The 25,006-nt window shown below is 49.8% G+C and overlaps 5 protein-coding genes across 5 annotated transcripts; 2 read left to right on the top strand and 3 right to left on the bottom strand.

Annotated features, from left to right (window-relative positions):
- Positions 1–3,950: 3,950 nt before the first annotated feature.
- Positions 3,951–6,014, bottom strand: LCP9604111_4156 (uncharacterized protein; the record flags this gene model as incomplete). Its single annotated transcript, XM_039071824.1, has 3 exons — positions 3,951–4,241; positions 4,330–5,777; positions 5,990–6,014. The coding sequence occupies 3 exons, from the start codon at positions 6,012–6,014 to the stop codon at positions 3,951–3,953; spliced, it is 1,764 nt and encodes a 587-aa protein (XP_038929718.1).
- Positions 6,015–7,445: 1,431 nt separating this feature from the next.
- LCP9604111_4155 (uncharacterized protein) lies at positions 7,446–8,711 on the top strand (the record flags this gene model as incomplete). The annotated part of the gene is made up of 1 exon (XM_039071823.1): positions 7,446–8,711. The coding sequence occupies one exon, from the start codon at positions 7,446–7,448 to the stop codon at positions 8,709–8,711; it is 1,266 nt and encodes a 421-aa protein (XP_038929717.1).
- Positions 8,712–10,089: 1,378 nt separating this feature from the next.
- LCP9604111_4154 (60S ribosomal eL19 domain-containing protein) lies at positions 10,090–11,497 on the bottom strand (the record flags this gene model as incomplete). Its single annotated transcript, XM_039071822.1, has 6 exons — positions 10,090–10,233; positions 10,348–10,498; positions 10,602–10,871; positions 11,039–11,122; positions 11,200–11,295; positions 11,391–11,497. The coding sequence occupies 6 exons, from the start codon at positions 11,495–11,497 to the stop codon at positions 10,090–10,092; spliced, it is 852 nt and encodes a 283-aa protein (XP_038929716.1).
- Positions 11,498–11,635: 138 nt separating this feature from the next.
- On the bottom strand, positions 11,636–20,052 carry LCP9604111_4153 (putative translational activator; the record flags this gene model as incomplete). The annotated part of the gene is made up of 8 exons (XM_039071821.1): positions 11,636–12,190; positions 12,243–12,384; positions 12,447–12,528; positions 12,583–12,738; positions 12,798–12,989; positions 13,043–16,867; positions 16,923–19,874; positions 19,932–20,052. 8 exons carry the CDS (start codon positions 20,050–20,052, stop codon positions 11,636–11,638), a joined length of 8,025 nt encoding a protein of 2,674 aa, XP_038929715.1.
- Positions 20,053–20,350: 298 nt separating this feature from the next.
- On the top strand, positions 20,351–25,006 carry LCP9604111_4152 (putative ATP dependent RNA helicase; the record flags this gene model as incomplete). Its single annotated transcript, XM_039071820.1, has 6 exons — positions 20,351–21,113; positions 21,168–22,707; positions 22,767–24,064; positions 24,115–24,328; positions 24,395–24,722; positions 24,797–25,006. 6 exons carry the CDS (start codon positions 20,351–20,353, stop codon positions 25,004–25,006), a joined length of 4,353 nt encoding a protein of 1,450 aa, XP_038929714.1.

Here is a 25,006-nt window from a genome sequence, read left to right as displayed (position 1 = left end):
CTGCAGCTTAAACCTCCAGTATCTAGATAGGGATGGAACAAGATGCATGGACATGCTGTGTTACAACAACATCAACAATATATCATATTGACGTAGTTGCCTGTAACTTTTATCGTAAGGCTAGTGAGGGACAAGTATAGCCTAAAAAGGGAGTGTTGACACGCGCCAATGACAAAGTTCAAAACCAAATTGCAACCGCAACTCCAGCCCACCAACCTCCATGTCTTGTCTCCAGAAACATATCGCACGATTATGCAGAGCGTGGGTTCTTACTAGTCTAGTCCACAGAGTATATTCTGGGATTCTCGAAATCCGGGTATATATCGTACATAATGCTGAAAGGCCGAAAACTTCACAATACTGATAGGTGAATTGGCAATACGATATCTCAATGTCCATTAGAATCTCAAATCATTAGGCCTCATCGGCGATGTAAGCGCGTGATTCGTCCATAGATTGGTTGTGCCGCCTCAGCTAAAATGTGATCACCTCCATTCCATAGTTAGTCAACTAGTTAGCTAGACATATCACCACTGTACATTAGATGATCAGTTATGCGGGCAGCCTAGACTTGCTTCGTGGGCCTCTTAGCTGGCATTATCGAAATGGAATCCAGAATTTCACGGGACACGACATGATTATTCACGATCGGGGCTCTCCCGCTCCTCTGCATAGCAAACACAGATTCGTAAATCTGCCAGAGCTCATCTCAAAAGGTTGATTTGGAACTACCAATCAATTTGGAATCTAGTGTTATTCGTTCTCCGCCCATCCCCGCATGCACGACACGGTTCGGTTTCATAGCCTCCACGCTCCACAAAAGGGAAATGTGATGTGTACAGATTGTACAACACAGACTTTCACCGTGCGTGAGATCTCGTCTCAACTTTGAGCGCCCTGTTTCTACAGTGGTCTGTGCAACTGATACGTCAAGATCGCTTCTGACTTGCCTTCTTAGCCACTGAAGTCCGGCTGGATGCTCTCCCACGTGGGTTCGGTTCCATGTGGTCATAGTGGGATCTACTTGGCCTGACCTATCGCTGGGCCTTTGAGTCTGGAGGACCTTTTCCCCCTACTTGTCATATTCCGTCGCAATTCACTTGTCTATACCAGCCCCGCCACCTGGCGCAAAGCTACCGCCTTCCGCAAGGTCATCAAGTTTAGGGCTAGATCAGGCCAGATGCATATGAAAAACAACCCTCCTTACGCTGCATCATCCCTTGAGTAGCAATTCAATACAAACACCTGAGGCTTAAATACCAGACCCAACTCACTCACATGAACCAATGGTCCGTTCGGCAGATGCAAGGGAAACTGAAAACAAAAAACTGAAGAACAAGACCGGCGCCCTGATCCCGATCTGTGCTCTTGCAGAGGCTCTAGCCCACCACCAGGCAAAAGTCACGAAAGTCAAGATTCCAACCAATATCGTGGTCTCGTGAGCTACTATCAATTCCCTTTTGGAAGGAGAGGAGAGTCCAGTCCGATTTCGAACCGGCCGGCCAGTGTCAGAAGTTATTGGCTACTAGCGGCCTCCCACCCTATTGTACTCCGTACTCTGTATATTCCGTACCTCGTACTACAGCAAAGTAAACCGTCCGCCGGGCCGCCGACAGCCTCTTAGCGCGGCTGTGTACCTTGCCGTGAAGGACAAATATTTCAAACGTAACTATCCTACCGGCTGTATGGAGTATTCGGATCCGACATTTTGGAATCACACCCACTTTATGCATACCATTCACACACACAAGTCATGCTCCTGCATATGTATTTCTCTATTAGGCAGTAGCCTGGGATTGAAGTTGAGGTTGTCAACCTCCAGGGGTACTTGCCTACAAATACACCCCCACCAACGCGTCCTCGATGAAGCGACTCGCATACATTTCAATCCATCAGACCAAACAACTAGATTGTTGGGTTACTCGTATATTATATTTCATTTTGATCACCTTATACTACCATTATAGTCAACTGAGTTCAAGGCTCTCTTGTATTCCGTGCTCCTACTATTAGCCTTTTAGCCACATTCTGTTCAAGTGCTGGCTCTTGTTTAAAAGTACATAACTCATACACCCTACCGCGATTCATTCTCTTGGTCCTCGGGAACACGAATCTCTTCAATCTTCACTCTCCACGGCCTCCACATGGCTTTTGCAGTAAAGCGGGTACGCGCCATACTTTTGCTAGTCCACATTAGGCGGTCTTCCGTGCCGAGGTTCCCATGTCTCTACTGTTCTTAGGGGGTTATGGATCTGCTAGGCGGGTCATATGCTCCCAGGACTAGTTAGATTTGGGTTGGGATTTTTGTTTTGAACGTGTGATGTGATCTGATTTGCAGCTGGCGGTTGTTGATACCCGGGTTTTGGGGGTTCTCTGGGTTTGATTGGGAGAGGCCAATTAGGTATGGAATACGACTTGGTTTTATTGAATGATAGGATTTATATAGAATACGAAGTGTGTACCGAATAATTTAGCCTTGGATGATGTGGCTTGGACTTTTAATCATTTCATGTACGGAGTATGTTGTAAGTAAATATTTACATGGAATGGTCTATACATATCATCACCATGACCCATCCCGAAATCCGTTGATGTATAACTACATATGTATATACTTGTGCTTAAAACACACAATATACACGGAAACAAGCATTAAATCAACCCCATCAACGGATAAATCCACCTGCATATTCTTGCTTCCTCTTTCCAAGGCATCCAACCAGCTCCTATTTCACCACACCAAGGCCTATCAGACCCTGAAACAAAAGCCAAATGAAGATCTATTGCCACACACGACTCTCACCGCAACCAGATCCCACTAGCCAGCTCACAGACAGGGAATGGAGTACGGAGGGCATATATAGTACTCCGTATACACAGCCTTATCCCGGTCCGCAACAAGCGAACCCCGTAACCGAGAAACTTACGGGAGGGAATGTCGGGTCTGTCAAGCCCGGACTCTGCAGCCCCGGAAACGTGTGCCATTAGAAGTAAATCTGTATAGTACGGAGTATGTATACGAAGTTAGAAAAAAAGATCGGGAAATATCACCAAAAAGGGTATCGGCGCCCACTTATTTATGCTCCACTCTCCTACCATCTACGCCATACACAACCGAAGCAGGGTTAAGAGGGACTATCATGTGGACATATCACATTTTGGTCGGCTTTTGGCTGGTCTGGAACGCTCTCGCTTTTTTACTTGTATCGTTTTTGGTGTGTGGCGAGATTTGATGATCGGGGTTATTGTGTGAGGTCATGGGTTTTGAGTCTTGACGCCGAATATGTCCGGCACCTTGGTTTGATTTCATTAGAAGATGATGTTGTGAGGGTTGGTGATTTCGTATAGGATTGGAGTGGTCTCACTATGACAAAAGTACCGAGGGTTCAAATGTTGGGATGTGGATTACCTATGAACTGGATTTTATGGCAGTGAAAATGGATGGTTACGACAACACAGTGTAAGAGATATATTGAATGGGTGAGAAAGTACTTGATTTATACACTCCGAAGTTATGCATAGATAGATGGTTGTGATTGAATTGGATCCTCCTGACTGAGAACAGATCGATAGAATTTCGGGTCAAGGTCTCGCCATATGTACGCATTATATCAAACCAAGTTGTCCACAAATAAAACAGAGATATCAAAAATGTATCCATAGAAGCATATCAAAGCAGAACACAAATCCCAAATCACCCATCTAACCACCCTCCAGTCGAAAAGAGATATCACTTATGAATCGATATAAATTGCCCGCCAGATATCAATATGCTCAAGATTGTAAATTCATTGAAGATGGGTATGGTGTAGAAAACGGAGTGAAGGTCGGCAGCAAGCGGGAAGAATCCGAAGATTGCTGCGCCATATGTACAAGATGCATCGCTTGAGAAAGGCCACTGAGAGCCGGAGAGTCAAAAGCATGTCCCCACGGACAGCATCATGCATGCTCTATAATGGACACTCTAAAGGTAATTCTTTCGGTATTGGGACGTCGCCTTCGTGGCGTGTCTGTCTCAGCTGGTGGTGGAATAGTTGCCACACACCCTTCAGCGCTTCTATGCGGTCATTGGCATCGAATAGGTCGAACCATCGAGTCCTCTGCAGCTTTAGCACATGCCACGGCTCGCCTTCGGTTGGTGGGAAGGTGCTGTCCCCGTGGGTGAGGATGTCCAAATACCGCCTGTGAACGCGGAGGTGGAGGATTGAGACGTGATGGTTGATAGATGAGATCATGTAAATCTGCAAAAAAAAAAAAGAATGAAGGGTTAGCTTTGTCTGGCCGTCAAAAGCACACTCAATTTCAATGAACGAGGCCGGGTATGCATACATCGTCAAACGGACTCTCCTGGACCTTGCCTATCTGCAAATAACTCATCCGCTTGTCCCAAAGACTAGGTCCAGGCTGCAGTATCTTCCACTTCTCACTGGTAGTAAGTCTGCGCATAGCACTCGGTCTCCGGGAGAGAGACGTGACAAATGGATGCTCGAACTTGTGACGTTTGGAAGCGCTCTCTGCCTCCTGGGCAGATGACGTGCTTTCTTCCATCATTGAGTCCGGCAAGGACATCCCGTGTCCGTAATTAACGAGATCATCCAGGATCCCATCGTTGGGGGCGCCTCCGAAGCGAGGCTGCATGGTCCACCATTTGCCCTCGCCGGGTCGCTTCTCGACTGCACCTTCGCGGGCACGCTCTTGCGCCGCGAGAAGCATGCCGCCTACTTCGCGGAATAAATCACTTACATCGCCAATCCCGGTCCCGGGGGTATTGTCTGCAGTGCGGAAAGATGTCTCGGGTCGACACTGTGAGATGAGAACGGGGCCTTCGAGCATGCCGCTCCGCGCGATCTGGCGGTCTCGCGGGGACCGCGAGGACTGGAATGTTTGCCGGACGGGGAACAGGAGGTTCTTGGTAGTCAACCGTGGTTGGAGCGTGGGGACTGTGACCTGGCATCCGAATGGCCATGCGGCCATCTCCACAAAGGCTCGGATTGTCTCGTCACGAATTTCATCGGGCATCTCGGCACCGTTGCCAATTCGGCGACCCGTGTATACAGGGACAGAGGGCCGCTGCTTATCGCCAACATTGCCGCTGGTCGAAGGCGCGACCGTCTGTCCTTCATCCAGGTCCATTTCATGGTCTGTCAGAGTATGTCTGCTACTGGACTCCTCAGTATCCATCTGCATTGTGCTATCCCCTGCTTGCTCCATCTCAGATGGGGGTGTCGGATCGGGGGTTGCCGGGCGCTCGTAGTAATGGTCTAGGCTGGTATCCCAGTATTGAGCCATGCGCTCCAATCCCGTCCAGAACTTCCTTGACTGTGTTATACGAACCCTGTCGCGACCCTCACGCGGCGGCAATCGAGCCACCTCGCGGAAAGCGTCGTCATTATCCAACGCTAGCTCTTTTTCCAGGACTTCGTATCGTTCCTTCGAGGGATACGGGGCTCCGTTACCCATCAACGGTGGGTGATTGTCTTCCGTCGGTTCGGTGGTATCTTCCCATGGCAAGGGGGCGAGGGGATGCGAATGGTCTTCGGGGATCATATGGGCGACCTCGACGCCGGTTTCCAATTGTAGGTTCAACGGCTCGAAGCGCTCCACGCAGATGTCCTGTGGGCGTTTGATGTCGGCCAAAAGGTCGGGCATCTCCTTGAGTCTTGATTCCGACTCATTTTCGAGTACATTGGATAGGTTATAGACGGGGAAATCGAGAGGTGTCGGGTCTGCGGGGGGTCTGCGTTCCTTCTCCGGCTCTGAAGTGGCGGAGGGCAAGGCTATCGCGAAGTTGTGTTAGCTTGAGACTGTGTGGTTCATCTCTCGTTCAAGTCTGGCTGACATATCTAAGGTCGCATAGAACTTTAAGCCACAGTCAGGGCTCCAATCCAACAAGGCTGTCCAGGTGAACTTGTGTTGACATTTCGACTTGCCACAGGGGTATGGCGGGGGAGGGGAAACATCGAGGGGTAGCAAAAGGGAGATTGCTTACCTAGCCCAGAACCCCAGCCAAACATTCTTCAATCACAGCTCTAATGCAAATGCAAATGCACGATTATCGCAAAGTTCTAGTCCCCAAGGTCACATGGGAACACAACAGGGAACAGGAAGGCGGAAAGGCAGAAAGGCAGAAAGGCACCAAAGGCACCAAAGGCACAAGCACCGAGATAAGTTGGCAGGTAAATAAACAGAGAAGTTGAAGTCGAAGAAAAAAACAACTTCCCTATGAAGTGATGGAGAAGAGAGATGGAAGAAGATGAAAGGAACTGGGGAACTTTTGGTGGGGAATTTGTCGGGAACATTTGTCCTTCAGCGCTCTCCGACTTAACAAAAGAATTTGATGCATAAATTCTACCATTTATATGTCTTATGACCTTTGACCTTTCCTTGTGACTTGAAATATTCATGACTGAGTTCGTCAGGGCTTTCATCGGGTCAACAGAGGAGGGGGGAATGTTCTTGTAAAAGTGATATCACACTCTCTCTCCTACATACTTGCTCCGTACTTTGTTCTAGTACTGTAGTCTCTGCCCTTTTGCTTCTCCCTTTCCTCTCGTATATCATTTATGGATATTATATACATGTGGACTGCTCCTACTTATCTGGATATAGTCACATGACTCTACCAAAGAGGCATTGCTACGATTCCTCTATGCCGACGACATACTCTCAACTGCAAAACCTGCAAAAGCCTGCAAGATACCAACAGCCGAGCTAGGCAAAACATGAAACTTCAAGAAGTCACCAGGATGGACCAGTCCAAATTTCAATAAAACTCTCGCCAAATCCGAAACTGCCGTGTTTCGTCTATGATACATGATACACATCCCCGCTCAAATCCTACCTAGGGAACAATAATGACGAGATCGTGCGCATATGGAAAATTTAGCCAGTGTCACATTATGGATATTCTATTCCCATATTTTCTGGAGATGATCGTCCACCCGTGGATTGCCTGATGGTCTTATTGGACCGAGGGCTAAGCGCCGTTCATCTGTCACAGGAGTTGCTTCTACCCATCACAAGAAGCGCCGAGCTCTAGACAAATGAAAAGCAAAATCCCCTCACAAATTCTGCGGGGGAAAACAAAGGTCTCTGTATACACCCTTTTAATCTCTCTGTATCTGACATGATACACTTTTTGGACCACGAAGGTGAATCGTGAACTGTATGGAATCCCAGCCTTGCGACGGGATTATGTTCGTGACTATCTCAAGGCTTCAAGGAACAAAACAAGAAATAGGGGTGGCTTGGATGAACCATCAGAGTCAACTTAATAAGCCTACTGCTTTGTTGGTTGCTTTGTCACTTTGTGCTTTGTCCAATACGCATACAAAGGGATCCATCCTTTCACGTCGCCCCTATGTCCCATTCATCGAATACGGACTCGGCAAATATCATCAGATCTGCCTTTTAACGGTCGGTGCCCCCTGCGGGCTCTCGGCGAGATGTCGAGTGCTTCTTCCGCTATTGATACTCCGTCTGTACCGCTCAACAACTTCACACAGACGTTGTCCCCACGATTATCCTCTGGACCTTTAAATCTGGTGACAGTCACGTCAATTGAAACGCAAACTGTCCATCCTACATGGGTCTACACGATATCTGAATCCGGGACTGATTCCAGCACCGCGGCCAGTGTGCTTGACTTCCTATCGTTAACATTGGACCTAACCCCGGTGACCGTGACTCTGGCAACGACTACGCAGTGGACAATTAAGCAGGACACCACCATCACAGCACCTGATATCTCGGAGCCCCCAATTTCGACTCTTATTCCAACAACCTCGGTTCTACCAAGCCAGATGGGGGTTTCGGCGACTTCTGAATCCTCCGACCATCACTCATGGCATTCCGATGCTCCTGGCAGCGTGTGGATTCCACCGGTTCCATTAACTAGCCCGAGTATATCTCTTTCATCATCACTGCCTATCTTGCCAGAGACAGCGACTAGCTCCGTAAGCTCGACAAGTTCCATCAGTACCTTGGCCAGCTTGAGCACCGCACCATCAAACTCACATTCAATCCCACCATCCATCGGAACTGCCACGGTCGCAGACTCGTCAGAAACATCCCAAGCCGACAATTTGAGTTCCGCATCCTCTAAAATCGGAACCATAGTTGGGAGCATCATCGGAGGATCAGCAATCATGATATTCGCCCTGCTAGCCTGCGCACTCTATATGCGTCACCGACGACGAAGAATAACAACAGAGCGGCTAGGACTCAGACAGAAACTAATACGAGGCGACTCAACGAGCTCATCAATCAGCCACCACTTCCACCGCTACCACTCCTACCCCTCGATCCCAGGAAACATCGGCCCGCGATCACCCATACTCCCAGTCATTCCGCTACAACAACAGCCCTCCAATCCAGACCTATCTCTGGACAGCATGTACCTGCGTGGCGAGACAGCGCAGGAGGCCTTCACAAACCCGCCGTCTGCAATCATCGAAATCTCAGCCCCATCTCGATCGGTCTCGCTCTACTCCACTTCTTCCCGCGACGCCGGGCTTCGTGAGCAAGGGCACTGGGACTGCGAGCGTGCGGGCACGGATTCCCTCGCTGTACCGCATGGATATTTGGATGCGTCTATGATGCGTGATAGCATGCGCAGTGACCCCTTCGATCTTGATCTTGAGCCTCCGCCCAATGCTCACCACCGGTCTTCGGTTCCTTCGATCCCGACTATGTGGGCTGTCAAGTTGTAGTTCGGGCTGGATTTGGTTTTGCTTCATGATTTTCTTTCGGTTTGGGTTTGGCTTCCTGCATATATTATACGTTTACACTGATACACTTGCCTTTTTTGGCTTTGCTTTGGTTTACGACGGCAAGATCTTACGAATGCTATGTCTGTAGGTTTTCTTTTCTTCTATTGTTTGTATTTATTTGCTTACTGGCATTCCCTTCGGGCCCATTCATATTTCATCTCGATTTCGGTGTTGAACTTGTAGGTCTGGGTAGTTCATTGGGTTATATTGGTATGGAAAGGGCAGGAGAACTCAAAATGTTATTTCTCTTTCCAAGGCATAGTATTTCATATCTCTACCATGCTTTCATTTCCTGATTTTCTTCTAGCGGTTGGTGAAATTAGTCGCGTTCTACATTCTCGGGGTTTGGATGAAACCATGCTCGAGGTAAAATAGTTGTCTAATTGTCATTGGGATACTTCAAAATTAGTTGAACGCGATGGCTACCCTATGGTTCATATATTATCCTGTACTTTCATTGCGCCCCGATGTTTGGCTGCTAATCATAGATTTTTATACTCGGACGATTATGGGAATGTGGGGTACAGATATATATGAACATATTCAGCGGCAATGATACTTCGACTGGTTAGATTTTGATTTATTTATTCTTCACACAAAACGTATGTCAATGTTGTAGGCTAGCTATCAAGTATAGATAGAGGTGATCAAATCCCTAGAAGGGAGGTACAGGATCCATAAATTACATTGGAGGTCTTTGACCCACGAGGTTGCAGTTGCTAAGGATCGTGGAATTATCGAGATAAAGTCTGCATGAAGCATGGAAAATAGACATGCCACTCATAGGTCAGCTACAGGGGCTGATCACGAGCAGCAAGATTGAGAGTATAGGGAGTATACGAGTAAGACCATCGAGGGAATGGTATCTACTGGCTTATAGAGGGACACAATCTGCTTCTCCGCATATCAGGTTTATACCACAAGCGGTAGTATAGACCAGGAAAGAGCATGCGGTTTTTGTTTCGGGTTTTTGGTGAAGTAGAAAAAGATTTCCTTTTGCTTTCTCGTTACGTCTTAACAAGAATAGCTTGAGTATCACATCATCATCGCATCTTCCTATTTCCCATACCCCATATTTTCCGAAAAGATCCAATAAGGTCACGAACCCCATGCTATCAGGGAAAACAAAGGGAAGGAGAGAAAGTCGTAACAGAATCTAGACTAATAGGAAGATGCCGAAGGCCGACCTGAGTTTGATATCGGGAACAACCTAGAATCCCGAATCCAACCCAGAAGTTAACCGTTTCCAACCTCCGGACCGCCGAATTGCGAGAAAAGCGTCAAACAACGGAAGGGCAATTGAATTTTTGTATCAGATTTACTCCTCGTTGATCAGAGCATCGCGCTTGGCATCCTTGCGCTCCAACCGGCGCTCACGGAGAGCCTTGTTCTTGGCACGCTTAGCATCCATCTCCTCCTTGAGGACACGGTCGCGTGCACGCTCAGCCTTAGCCTTCTGGATCTGTAGCGGTGAAAAAGAGAACGAGTCAGCCTGGATCCGTTCCTTTGCGTAATTCAAGGGGTTCATGTTCATATTCGATCGTCATCCGTGGGGTTGATTCGGGTTGTAACTTACGTGCTCGACGAGGGCACGCTTGTGCTTGAAGGTGTTACCCTTGCTCAGGTGGTAAAGCTCGTGGTAGAGGTGCTTGTCGATCTTGCCGGCGGCGCGGTAGCGGACGAGCAGACGACGGAGAACACGCATGCGGCGCATCCAGAGGACTTGGCTAAACAGAGAAAATCGACATCAGCAACTGTGTCCTGGTTCTAGCCGTCGGGCGAGTCCGATGTAGGAGACAAAGACGGTGGTGGTAGTGGTGGTGTGCATACCTGGGCATACGGGCATCCTTGGTACCCTTGCGCTTACCCAGACCGCGGTGACGGCCATTTCGGCGGGCCTCGTTGAGTTCACGGGCGCTGGCACGGGAGTGCATGGTGACGGGCTTGCGGATGATCAGGCCATCGCTGACGAGCTTGCGGATGGTCTGGCGAGAGTTGGCGTTGGAGATCTCGTTCATCTCATTGGGGTCGAGCCAAATCTTGCGCTTGCCGCAGCCGACCACGGAGGCGGCGAGGCGCTTCTGGGTGGTAAGGTTGACCCTGTGGTGGTGAAAGACCCGGTCAGCATCATAGCACACACATCACGAAGTTGTTCCTCCACTATAACGAAAATTTCGGGTGCACGAGTTGGGTGTTGGGACATGAATCTCCACAGCACACGGGAGTGCATTCGAGAAGTTCAAGAACAGCTTGGAGATGGAACTCACATCTTGATGTCGGCGTATCGACGGTCGTTGGCGGATGATGTTCGTGGCACTGAGAAATCCCGACGGTGAGAGTTTGAGAGGGCACTGCGGGCCAGATTAGGTCAGCCGAGGGCTAAGCGAGTGCTCCTTCCACAATGGGCGGAGTGCTCCAGGGTGCATACCCTAACGCTAGTCCGAATTGGGATGATGGAGCTTGAAGATCTTGCAGTCCGGGGAAGCTAAGCTTACTTACATTGGGAAAAGTTCGAATGAAGATGCTGGGATAATAACAAGATTACAATTTGGGGTTCTCTTCTTTTTTTCTCTTTCGCTCTTTGCCGTGGCTTTCGTTGTAGACGGCCAAAAAACGAACAATATCACGTGATACTGAAGACAAGTAGTATCACCTGATTTGATATTCCTATCTAGGAAAGAGTGATCTGCAATATAATAAAGTCCACCACTCTGTACGGCGTACATGGCTGCCCGGTGATGTATAATGACACAATATAAATATACAAAAACTTACTATGCATAACTTTTGTACGACTCGAACAAAGAAAACCCAAGGGTATATCTATAAACATCTAGATGCTCCTTGGATACGCAAACAGATCATCACTCATCGCCAAAGGCCTCTCCAAGGTCAACCTTGCCAATGCTCCACAATTCCTTTTCGTCGTCTAGTTCATCATTCGACAGTCCCAAGCCACCCTCACCACCTTCAGCCTCCCGACGCTCACGCGCCTGGTTGGCCAAACGAACGGCAATGCGCTTGAAGTAATCAGACATGCTGCGCTTGGGGCCTGGTGGGAGAGATGCACCTGGACCGGCCATATACTTGTCAAACACCTCACTATCAGATTCAACCACAGAGAATATGGCCAAGAATGCAGCTTCGGCGGCCAGTTTGACGGGGATTACCAGATCACGGACACTAGCGAAGATGGGCGGTGCGAGCAAAGCCAGATGAGGACGGGCCAGCTCGGGGTGAAGACGGCTGACAGTCCGGATGACTACCAAGCTCAACCGCCGGGTATCGACCGGGTTGCCAACTTGAATGGCAGATGCTAAGGCCTCGAAGATGGCCTTGCTTGACTCGAAAGCATGGTTGCCATCGTTGGACAAGAGGTATTTGCCTGCGGCAAGAGCGCTGTTGTCGGAGATGAAGGGCTGTTTCTGAATTAGCTTCAAGCAATACTGGGTGGTATAGCATTCCACTTACATCCTTGTTTGCAAGACCTTGGCAGATGACGGTGGGAAGCTCGACAGAGAAGTGTTCCGACAGAACCCCAGGGCATTCAGCCAACAGAGCATTGAGTCCTAGGATCGCTGCATGAGAAAGGGAGCCAGTAAGAATACGGTTCCTAGGGGGAAGGAAATATATTAGCATCCAACAAAATCAAACCATGAAAACGAATATGCATACTTGATGAGAGGAACCGAGCTTGCGGCAGGGAGGACCTTCACGAGAGCACCGAGCAGGCGAGCGTTGGTAATGGAAACGGAATCTGTGAGCAGGTTAGAAAGCTGTGAAACAGGTGAATTGTTAGTAATGATCATACCGGTCTGGTCGCTAGCGTCATCATCAATCAGACCAAGGATCGCTTGCCGAGATGCCTCGCTCATGTTTGCACCGGCCTTACCAACCACCTCCTGGAGAGCCTTCATCATGGCGTTCTTCACACCAATGTCAGTGGTCTTCGATCCAGCAATAAGTTCTAGAGATAAAAGTTAGCGATGAACTACATCCCATGTATAAAAAATTCCTGAGACTTACCAGCAATAAGAGGATCAATTCTGGGGGTGAGCGTAATCAAGATACCAAGACCCTTGGCAGCCCGGTTGCGCAGAGTCTCGCTTGATGTGTCGGCCAGACCACGAGCGAATGTACGCTGGAGCTGAGGTAAGAACGGTTTGACAGCCAACGGGATCTTCTCCAAAAGCTTGTTAAGAGTATAGAAGATGGCGCCTGGCAGAATCAATCAGTAAACAGACACCACATAAAGGCTTTGCATGACTTACACTTGATATCGACCGAACGTTCTGACACAACACGAATGAGCGGACCGGTGATCTGAGTCACGAAAGGCTTCAATGACTCGGCACGAGTCCGGTCAATAATATCCGACATTGCAAGAGCCGATTGGGTACGCTGATCGGTAGTACCGTTGAGAAGACCTTGCAAGAAAATCGGCAAGATAGCCATGATGCCCTTGGGCAGACTGAAGCCGGGCAAGTCCGCGCCAGCCACACCCACCTGTCGCAGAATCTGGCGGGTGGGAATAGCCAAGCTCTCCATCTCTTCCTTGCGCATGTGAGACATGAGACCGGTGAGGGCAGTCCATGCAGACTTGACGACATCCTTGTCTGGGTCGTCAAACGAAATCAACAAGGCGCGGATCAAGTCCTGGTAGTACCTCGAGAAATCAAGCTCGGCTTCCGTGAAGAACTTGGTCAGATGGAGCGCCGCAGCAGCACGTCGACGGTGATCGTCGTGTTTGACAAGAGTGACCATTACATTCATGGCGGCACTCAGGCCATCATACTCGTCTACAGACACTAGGACGGTGTCAAAGGCGGCGCTGAGTTCTGTTCGAAGCTCCTCGTCGGTAGTGTCGATGATACCGTCCATAAGGGAGTTGAGGATTGCTGGCAGTCTCCTTGTCATGGCAGAGCCAGCAACTTCGGCTAGAGATGCTAAGGCCCTGGCGTTGAAAGCAGTAATTGGCGGCGTGAGCAATGTGGGGATGAGGTTGGGAAGAATAATATTGGCGCGAGTCTGCTCCGTGAGAAGCGTCAACAGTGCCGACAACGCCTGCTCAGCCTCCTCGTCGTTTCTTAACAAATGAAGAAGGTAAGGCAGGACCTGGTCCACGACCCGTTTGCCCATGACCTGCTGCAGTGAATCGAAGGCCTCAGCAGCAGCTTCTCGCACATCATCGTCGTTGTCGACCAGAGCTACGCGCACGGTGGCGATGAGAATATCCTCAAAGTCCTCCAGCGCATCGGGGGAAGCGGCATTGATAAGCTCGCGGAGAGCGATACAGATACCTTGTTTGACCTCCACATCAGGCGAAGACTGAAGACCATCTTGAAGCAAGGGCAGCAAAGTGTTGAGAACAGACTCTCCAGCCTTCTTGATAAGGTCTCCAAGGGCGTTGCTGGCAATGACTTTTTGCTCCATGTTGCTGGACCCGAGGCGGCGAATGATGAGCTGAGACAGGGTAGGAACCATGTCCTTGAGCGTTCTCGGGGAGGCGACGAGTGCTTTCCAGACACCCAGGGCCGCACTCTTGACCTGGCCTGAGGTATCACAGCGACAGATGTACAGGGCCGAGAGAACCTTGTCTCTGCGCTCGGCTCCGAGAACCTCTAACAAGGATTGGCCAGCTTGAGTGGCTTCCTCCTCTTCTTCATCACCCTCGATCTTGCCAGAGATACCGGTAAGACTGAAGAGCAGATCGCCGACGAGCTCGACGGAACTCAAACGGATGCGGTAGCTGTCGTCCGCAAGACCACGCTCCAGCTCGGGAAGCAAGAGATCGATGGCCTTGTGAGCGAAGTTCTTGACAAGCAGACGACCGGCCCGGAGAGCGGTCTCGCGGATAGCCTCAATATCGTCAGCCAGACCAGCAAGAATAGGGGGGATGATCTTGCTGAGGTAGTTGGCGAAGCTGTTACCGAAGCAAGCAGGCAAGAAGATGAAGAGAGTCATGAAGCCTTCACGGACAGCAGGCTTGGCACTGGAAACGTTTTGGAGAATAGTTGGCAATGTCTCCTCGAGCCTGGTCGTACCGAGGCCTGCAAGGACCTCCGAAAGAGCTTGAGCAGACCCGAGTCTGTCACCAGCACCAGTATCGGATTTGAGAGTAGCCATAAGGTTAGGAATGAGATCTGGCAGAGCGTCTTCTCCGAGTTTCTCGATGAGTGAACCAAGGGCCTTGGAAGCAGTAGCACGGGTTGTGGGAACTGGATCGACAATGGCCAAGTTGAGACCAGCCACAATGATAGGCAAGTGTGAGATAAGATCCTTGCGCTCTGTGAGATGGGCCAAGCTACCAATAATCTGTGCTGACTTTCGCTTAGTGTTAGATCGGTCACTAAGACCACGCTCGAGAATGCGCACAACAAGGGCCAGGGAGGGTGCATCGAGATAGTGCGCAAAAGAAACCTTGATCAAGGAATCTAGCGCCTCATCTGTGTGCTTCGTTGGATCGCTCAAAGCCTTCAGAAGCACGCCAACCAAGCTCTTTACTTCGGGGTTGCTGATAACCTCGCCGAAGCGCTGAAGACTGCGATTCGCTGCGCTACGGACTTCCTTGTGGGTGTCATTGAGCACAATTGTCAAAGGGGGAATGATATCAGGTAAACTAGCTGCAAGTTGTTGTGGGTCCAGGTAGGCCATGGCTCCAAGTAGATCGCAAGCACCCTTCTGACTACGCCATTGCGTATCATCCAAGCCGTCGAGCAGGGTAGGAAGAATCTCCTTAACACCGTAAGAGCTGAGATTCTGGAAGCAAGCCCTTGAAGCCTCCAAACAAGTATCGCGGACGCTAATGCTGGTATCACCAAATCCTCCCAGAAGCTGGGGTACGAGATGGATCACATAAGGCTCAAATGTCCGCCCTAGAACTAGGGCGAAAAGCTCATAAGCTAACAAGGCGCCTCGTCGGTGATCCTTTTCTCTTTTGTTCTCGGCGGCTTCCTTGAGCTGGGTCATGATTCGGTACTCCCGCAAGGTTGCGATACCCCTGCCACACACGACTGCAGCAAGACCGTAAGCAGCACCGCGTTGGCGAGGATAGTCAGGGGCATTGAAGAGCCGGTAGATTAGGTTTTCCACATACTCTGCCGTCTTGGAATCAGACGATCTGATCAAAGGGGGCAGACACTCAGACACGGCGTGCTGCACAGACTCCGAAGGGGTATCGAGGGCCACAAGCAGTTCACTGATAACTGTCTGCAAGCGAGGATCATCCGCCTTGAGATGTGTGGCCACAGATCCATATAAGACGATGACAGCCTCGTTCAGCAGGTCAGAGGTCTTCGTGTCTTTATCCGAGGTTTCCAGGGTTGTTTGGAGCAAATTCATCATCTCCTCAACCTTTGACTCTCCTCGCAAAATGATAATAGATTTACCACTCTCTGTCATCTGGCCACGGACCCGGGAGTTTCCATCTAGCAAGGGACCCTTCTCAATCAGGAATCGCAAAAATGAGACACTCTCGTCACCATCGAATCCATTGGTCATAGCATTGAAAGCCAGCGCAATACCACTGCGAGCCTCCCAGTGGTCTGCATTGTCTACTTTCTTGGGCATTCCATAAGCGTCCTTTTCGGGTGCTTTAGGTTTTATTTCTTCCACGTATTTGGATTGCAGTTCGGAAAGAATGCCCGCAAATTTGCTCTTATCAAACTCAATGGCATGTGCCAAAGCGCGAGCGGCAGCGCCTCTAAGCTGATAGTCCTTGGAGTCCAAGTATTTCATGATCTTGCTGAACGAGGTGTCATCCACCTCTAGCGCATTGTCTTCCCAAATTGTGTCGGCAATCTCGGCGTTCTCCTCCACCAGGTCGTGGCAGGCAAGCCAGATGTGCTCTGAAAAATCGAGGTCAGTCAAATCAATCTCGGCCTCAATGACCTGAAGCACAGTTGTTCGGACAGAGGCATCAGCGACAATTGTTCCCTGCAAGAGCGTATCCAGCTCTTCGCTGCTGATATTCGGCGAGATGCATCGGCAGAAGTCGAATAAGGTATCCTTGACCAGCTTGTAGTGCTGGGTGTATTTTTGCATGGCGGAGAGAAGCTGAGCTAGAACCTCAACGCGAGGAAGACGGGCGTCGGTGACTATAACAGCGTTAGCACTTGGTTTCATACTAGTTTAGCGTGGGGTAAAACTCACAAGAGCCAGAGTGAGCTGACAGGAACTCAAGAGCAAGGAGAACTTGTGTGCCTTCTTCTTCTCCCTTCGCTTCTTCAATGCCATTCTGGGACAAAATCAGAGAGATAAGCGGAAGCACGTAGGCGAGAGACGTGGTATCGAAAGGACGCTGCTCAGAAGCAAAACGTAATCGGTAGAGAATTCTGGTCACGAGTTCACCGAGGGGTTCCAATTCCATGTCAGAGGGAAGGTTGGTATTACCGATGGCTCGCAGAGTTGCAATGCCAACGAAAGAACGCAGAGGACCGAGGCGGGTGGACACCTCATCGGCGCAAGTGATGAATGCTCGGGAGACAACATCACCGACAAATAAACCCGCACCAGCCTGTGCAAGCGACAGCAAAGAACTTACTGCAGCGTTGATCCACCCCTCGACGTCGTTGGCTGGACCCGTTGCGAGACCTCGGATAATGCCCGCTCCTCTTTCGATCCGCTTGACTTCTTCCAAAACATCTTGACGAATCTTGGCCTCCTTGGCAAGCTGGGCCTTGACCTTGGAATTTTCCTCAGGTGTGAGTTTCTTTTGGCTTTGGCCCTTCTTTTCGGCTAATTGCGCACGAAGTTCTTCTTCCCACTTCAGAGTGTCATAGTCCTTAGTGTTCTTATCAAAGGCAGGCTGCTTCGACTTACTGCTGAGCACATCGATAAAAGCGGTTCCTTCGGGGGTGCGTGAAATGGCGGCATCAGTGGCAGTGAACTTAGATAGGCGGGTGCCGTCCAGATCATATTTAATTTGATCGACCAAACGCGGGATCATTGCATCGGGGGCAACAAATGCCAATTCAGCCCCAGCGGTCCAGACAGCGAGGTTAACACCCGGTACCGCTGACTGCAGGGGGTCTGCGTTCACGTGAACTAACTGCTCGATGCAAGCATCAGGGTGTGCGCGCACGAGATTTCCAGGGTCCGTGCCGGTCCTCAAGCACAAATCAATCCAGGAGGTATTCGGAATCAACTCAGGCCGACTTAGAATCAGCATTTCAATGAGCAAGACTTCCAAATCAGAAGAAGAAATTCCGGAGCTTTCTATGACAGCCTTGGTTGGGCAGAGAGCCTTCAAGACAATATGAAGCAGGCGTTCGCTCTCTGGTCCAGCAGAAACGGCTGCTGATTCCTTCTCTGCGGTTCGGAATGAAAAGATCCATGCCCACAGTGCATTTAGGACGGTGCGCCCAAAAGAGGCCACATCCGTCTGATAGACCCGGGATAATGTTTCCGCGGAGTTCTCGCGAATATTTGAGGGAATAGCAGGCCCGGTGATCGCGTAGATAAAGGTCTGAGCCCAAGCTGTTTTGGACGCATCTTCAGAGCTAGCAAACTTAGACCCGGAGGCCACAGCAGCCAGAGCCCTGACAAGCCACTGGACCTCTTCCTTGGAACTCAACTTTGAGTATGCCTTCGGGTTGAGGAGGAAAGAAGGCTTGGGGCTCAATTTCATCGATTGAGTTACGTTTTCCTCCCAAGCGGAGCTGGCAGACTCTTGAATATCGGACAATCGGTGGAACAGAGCCAGAAAGAGATAAGCGGAAGACAAAGCACCGCTTTGGGCCGAGGGAAGTGGGTTGGAGGCGACCTCACCAAACAAATCCTTCATTTTAGCGAGGAACTTGGTGACGAGTGGTTCAATTTCAGGGGTCTTCAAAACCTCGAGATCAGACTTCCATAGGACTTCTCCCACACTTGCTTGCCAGATCTTTCGGAAAGGAATTCGCTTATCTGATACACCCTTGACGATAGTGCTGATAACATCATCGCTAACCTTGAGCTTAGATTGAACAAGGTAAGTAAGGTGTTTGCTAAAGGAATTGATCTCCTCTTCCAGGGCAGCTTCGTTCGACTCCCGTGAAAAAACAGGGCAGAATCCTTGAACAACCTCTTTTGAGACATCCACCGAAGGCGAAATAGCCCCAATTGCCTGGGCGTAAGCCATGCGGTGCTCAGGAGTAGTAATCTTCTGCGTTTTCAGAGGACCAATGATTTCACTGGTGATCTTTAAGACCAAGGGACCGGTTCTGCATCGAGAGAGCAAGGATGCAAAAGAGTCAGATGCCCCTTGGCGGATTGATGGGTTATTTGACTTCATGCTAGTTAAAAGATGCTTGGAAAGGCGTGTTTGCACCAATTCCGAGATATCAATATCTTCTGGCAGAGCGACACAGAGAGGAGGAATCACGCCGTTGAGAACCACCTCCGGTGCTCGTAGTATGGACTTTTCCATGGGAGGTACCAATTCAGTGGCAACATCTTCATATGTTACGAAGGAAGTAAAGAAGTCAGACATGCCATTGGCGACATGTGCGGGCACAACAGATTTTGAGCTCACGACTTCCTTGATGTAGAAAGCTAAAATCTCTTTTTTCGACTCTTCAAGAATTGGCTTCTTGTCTGCTAGTCGCGCACAGACTCCACATACGACACCGAGAAGAGGCACATTTCTGTACGCTGCGGTAGAGTCCGTGGTCAGTCGGCTGACAGACTGCCGCACTGCATCAGCACCCCATGCCTTAGACGAAAATACAGCGCGCAAAGCACGTCGTGTCACTCGAAGAGCTGACTGCTTTAACGCAGGCTTAGGATTGTGAGAAAGACAATTCTCCAGGGCCTTGGCATCAACCGCAATCAGGTCTAGCACAGTGGCCAACGGTGTGTTCTGGTCCTCGCTGGCCTGCTGCAACAGAATACAGCACCATTCCAACAGAACAAATGCAAATGAGGAAGCCAAACCTGGTCTAGATGCCTCGATTTGCAATTTTTGCGCAAGGAATTTTAACTCTTCGGTCGCATTGGGGCCGCGGAGGAGAGAGCGGAGGCATTGTTGGACAGCCTGTCGGGAGGATCGATCGACATAGAGAGGATAGGTACGGAAGAGCAAGTCTAGTATATCGTGATTGATTTCTGGTGATATTTCAGACCCTATAAAATGAATAGTTAGTCAATCTGCTTGTCATGAGGCTTGGATTAACACGCTACCATTCTTGTCGCGGAGTTCTTGTAGGGCCCGGAGCCTGCGCGAGGTCGAACTCGAGAGGAGAACGACCTGCAAGGCATCCAGATCCCCGGCCTTGACCTGATCCCATGGAATTCCATCCATGATCGGCGGTCAATACGGGGGAATCGAGAGAGAAGGGGGTGGTTCAGAGAGTGTTGAAGTTGGTGAAGTGGGCTAGGAATGCTGTCATAAAGAGTTTTGTGTGGGGAGCTGGATCACATCCCGCCATTAAACAATCATGGCCGACTCTTCGTTCTTTACACATTTCAACGCCCTTTTTTGGGAATATTGTGCACCTTAGTCCACAATATTACACAGGCCAAATTCATTGGTCTTTGGCCGCTGACTTTCAGCGTGCTTCGAAGACATCTCCGCTAGGCCCGCTGATAATTCAGACATAATGCCGCCGAGCAGCAAGAAAAAGAAGAAGCCCGCCTCCAACCCGGCTCGAGGCTTCGCAACGGTCTCCATGCCCTCAAAGCCTAAGCCAGAGGCAACATCCACACCTTCTCCAGCCACCGAAGAATCAAAAGCCACTCCAGAAATCGAGCTGCAACCTGAACGCAATGCCATACGGATTGCAGATGTCGCCGCACCACAAAAAACCTCCTCGTTACAAGACTACACCCCGGAGGAGCTGGAAAAGCATCTTGAAGAAGCAGAGCTTCAGATTTTGGTTGATAAATATGCTGCGAAGTGTAAAAATGACGCAGCGCGCCAGGCCACTAAGCTAGAAAACGAACGCCGCGTTTTCCGACAGCAATCAGTATCATTGAGCCTTCTAGAGTGGTTACCGACAGATATTCAAGACAGTATTCTCGAACTAGCCGGTACCGAAGAGCATGACTATCTCATAGCTAGTGGACGGATCACAAGTCCAAAACAGGCTGGCTCTGAGGACGATTTATACAACAAGCTTTGGACCTTGAGGGAAACACTGCTCAAACTCAACTTTCCAGAAAACCGTGTCGAGGACGCACTGAAGCATGTTTTGCAATACTTTGCTGGCAACTCAAACAGTGCCGGTCGGGATGTTGTGTGGAACCTTGATGAAGCAATTGAATGGTTGGCTACGCACAGTGATAAAAATGAATTGCCGTCTTACACACAGATAAATACTCGTCAACTGAAAGACACGGATAGTGTCACCTCATGGATGACAGGTAATACCCCCAGGTTCAAGGTTTTCATTGGAACATTATGCTAACTCTTAACAGAATCGAAAGCTTCAGGGACTTCGACTCCTGTTTCATCCCAAAATCGAAGCAAGCCAGGAAACAAAAAGGCTGACTGGAAGGCAGCAAAGGTTGCTCCTCCTATTTCGTACGACTCGGATAGCTCCGTCGACCCAGATATCATGGTTCCCGAATGGTTGGAGCTGCAGACTCGACTTTACAGCTTGGACCCAGATCTTTTCGATCGCTCCGGAAAGGGAAAGAAGGGTCGCGTCGGTGCTAGCAATTTATCAGATGACCCTGAAACGTCTAAAGTGCAGCGGAAGATTGCCAAGATCGAACGGGATGTGCTTTTCGAACGCCGAGAAGCAGAGTACATATGGGAGCAAAAGCTTGACGAGCTCAGGAAGGATGCTTCATTTGCTCGCCGCCCGGTGAAAAAAAAGTCTTCGACCGATGCAGAAGATCAGCCAAAGCCCGAGATTAACGAAGAGCTAGAGCCGGCCCTCCTTGCGATTGACGGAATGGAGGATGCCCTTGGAGATTTGTTCCAAGGCGAAGCTGAGGATTCAGGCTCGATTTTAGGTATTCCTGCTCCACAGACCCAAACCTCAATCACACTCCGCGACTTTGGGAAATCGACAGGCCTGAGCCCACGGCGAGTCTTGGAAGAGACTTGCAAATCGAGAGATTCAACATGCGTGATTGTCTACCAAGATTTCTCCTCTTCAAGTCATTCGAACAGAAAAGCTCTCGAGGTGCGATGGTCGAAGCCCCAGGAAGCTCCATTCCCGCTAGCAGTGGAATCGATTACACATAAGTCGAATGCCTTGGCTACTTTTGTGTCAATGGATGCCCTTGCAACACCAAATGCGCAGCAGGCGGAGGGGTACGTGTCGACTCTGGCTTTGTTCATCTTGTTCCCCCAAAATTCCAAGGAGGGCAAGGCCTACTTGCGGTTGCCGGCAGTTTGGAGAGAACTCTGGACTGAGTTTGCAACACTGCAGAAGATCCAACAAGATGAAGTTGACAAAACCACCGTCAAAGAGTTGAAGCGTTTGATTCAAGAGAACCAAGGCACCTTCGAAGATGATGTCGTTCTATCTGACAACTTCCGGAAGAGAAACGGTGTTGGTAGCAAGCCGGGCACCCCGATGAAGGGACCTACGCGTGACAATTACGCGGGTATCGATGACCGCTTGAAAGAAGCATGGATTGCTAAATCGTCAACACCGTCCTATCACCGCATGATGCAAGGTAGAATGAACCTCCCAATCTGGGGTTTTAAAGATGAGATCCTGAGTACGCTCGACGATCACCGAGCTATGATCATTTGCAGTGAAACAGGTAGTGGAAAGAGTACACAGATTCCGTCATTCATTCTCGAGCATGAGATGATCCAAGGCCGACCATGCAAGATCTATGTGACTGAGCCCCGCCGTATCTCTGCAATCTCGCTTGCTCGACGTGTCAGCGAGGAGCTTGGAGAGAGCAAGAACGACGTGGGCACGAATAGATCTCTCATTGGATTTGCGGTGCGGTTGGAAAGCAAGTTTACTCAATCCACGCCATTGATTTATGCGTAAGTTCTCACTTTTCTCCCGTTTTTTCATTTGTGGTCGCTCAACTAATGGTTTATAGAACCACGGGCGTGGTTGTACGAATGCTCGAACGGCCCGATGACTTCCAAGACATCACTCATGTGGTTCTTGACGAAGTTCACGAGCGCACTATCGACAGTGACTTCCTTCTGATCGTGCTCCGACGACTCATGCAGAAGCGGCCTGACCTAAAACTCATCCTCATGTCAGCCACCCTTGATGCGCAACGTTTTTCGAACTATCTCGGTGGGGTGCCAGTTCTGAACATTCCAGGGCGAACATTCCCCGTGGAGATGAAGTACCTGGAGGATGCGGTCGAGATGACCAACTACCGTTTGTCGGAGGATGCCCAGCACACAGTCCTCGACGATGATATGGATGACCCACCCACAGATGCCGACACCACAGGAGGTCTCCAAGCCAGTCTTGATGGGTATTCTAGACAAACCAAGGAGACTGTTATCAACATCGATGAATACAGACTAGACTATGACCTAATCAAGAGGTTACTTCTGAAGATTGCTACGGCCCCAGAGATGACTCACTACAGCAAGGCGATCTTGATCTTCATGCCTGGACTGGCAGAAATCCGTCGCCTGAACGATGAGATCCTGTCTGAGCCCATGTTCCAGAGGGGTTGGATCGTCCATACACTTCACTCTTCGATTGCCAGTGAAGACCAAGAAAAGGCCTTCAACGTACCCCCGGAAGGCACAAGAAAAATTGTTATTGCGACGAACATTGCGGAAACAGGTATCACCATCCCAGATATTACGGCTGTGGTCGACGCAGGAAAGGAGAAGATCATGCGCTTCGATGAGAGACGTCAATTATCCCGCCTTGTTGAGTCATTCATCTCGCGTGCGAACGCTAAGCAGCGTCGCGGCCGTGCTGGACGTGTCCAGAACGGTATCTGCTTCCACCTGTTTACTAAACACCGCCACGAAAAGTTGCTTTCTGAACAGCAAACCCCCGAATTGCTGCGCCTTTCTTTGCAGGATTTAGTGCTTCGTGTCAAGATCTGCAAACTGGGAGAAGTGGAACAGACACTCCTCGAAGCTCTTGACCCGCCGTCGTCTAAAAACATTCGCCGCGCCATTGATTCACTGAAGGAAGTCAAGGCCCTGACGAGCAACGAGAGTTTAACCTCTCTCGGAACACAACTCGCCAAGTTGCCGCTGGATGTCTTCCTCGGCAAAATGATCATTCATGGAGCCTTTTTCCGGTGCTTGGATGCGACTGTCAGCATTGCTGCTATCCTCTCTTCCAAGTCGCCATTCGTCAACACAATCGGATCTAACTCACAACGTGATGGTGCTCGGGCATCTTTCCGAAGAGGTCTGTCCCAATATATCGCTCTCCCGCAGTTGAGAACTAACAAATACTAGGTGACTCGGATCTCTTGACCGTATACAACGCCTATTGTAGTTGGAGGCGCACAAGAAGCACACCGGGGTCCAACGAATATTCTTTCTGCCGAAAGAACTTCCTCAGCGCGCAGACATTACTGGCCATAGAGGATATCAAGATGCAATTGGTAGTGTCAATTGCCGATGCAGGTCTTCTGACCCTAGATGCATCACAGAAAGCGGCCCTCAACCGGTAAGAGATTCTTTTGTCCAAACGTCACATTTCAACCTAACAATTGCTAACCAACCCTACCCAAAGTGCACGTTCCAACAGCCGAAATCGCCAATTCTTCATCATCCCTGAAGATTTCGACATCAACAGCAACAATGATACTGTGATCAATTCGGTCATCGCCTGGAGTTTCTACCCTAAGCTTCTGACGCGCGAAGGCAAGGGCTGGCGCAACGTTGGCAACAACCAGACAGTCACACTGCCCGCTGTTTCTGTCAACAAGAGGGCGGATTCGTCTGTCAAATGGCTGTCATACTATAGCATCATGGCACGTGCTCGCAACCTCAACGCGCACGATACCAGTGCAGTGGACGATTTTGCTATAGCTTTACTGTGTGGTGATGCCGAGTTCAAGGTACGACGACAGCAATCCTTCTTCGCGTTTCCTTGCCCCATTTCTTAGGCAATAAGCTAACCACCGCCAAACAGATGTATTCTGGTGTCGTCTCCATTGACGCAAACCGTATCCGATTCGCTGTGCGAGATTGGAAGTCTATGCTAGCTTTGAGGATCCTGAATAGCCGCCTGCGCGAGATTCTTTCGATCACTTTCCGCAACCCCCACCGTCCGTTGTCATATAAGCATCAGCAATGGATCGACATTTGGCAACAGATTTTTTCTCAGGCTGGTAAGCGATGA

Source organism: Penicillium roqueforti (assembly GCF_015533775.1).
Source record: "Penicillium roqueforti strain LCP96 04111 chromosome Unknown scaffold_08, whole genome shotgun sequence".
Classification (NCBI taxonomy): Eukaryota; Fungi; Ascomycota; class Eurotiomycetes; order Eurotiales; family Aspergillaceae; genus Penicillium; species Penicillium roqueforti.
Note: the sequence above shows the minus strand (reverse complement) of the source record. Positions and strands in the feature narration are given on the sequence as shown.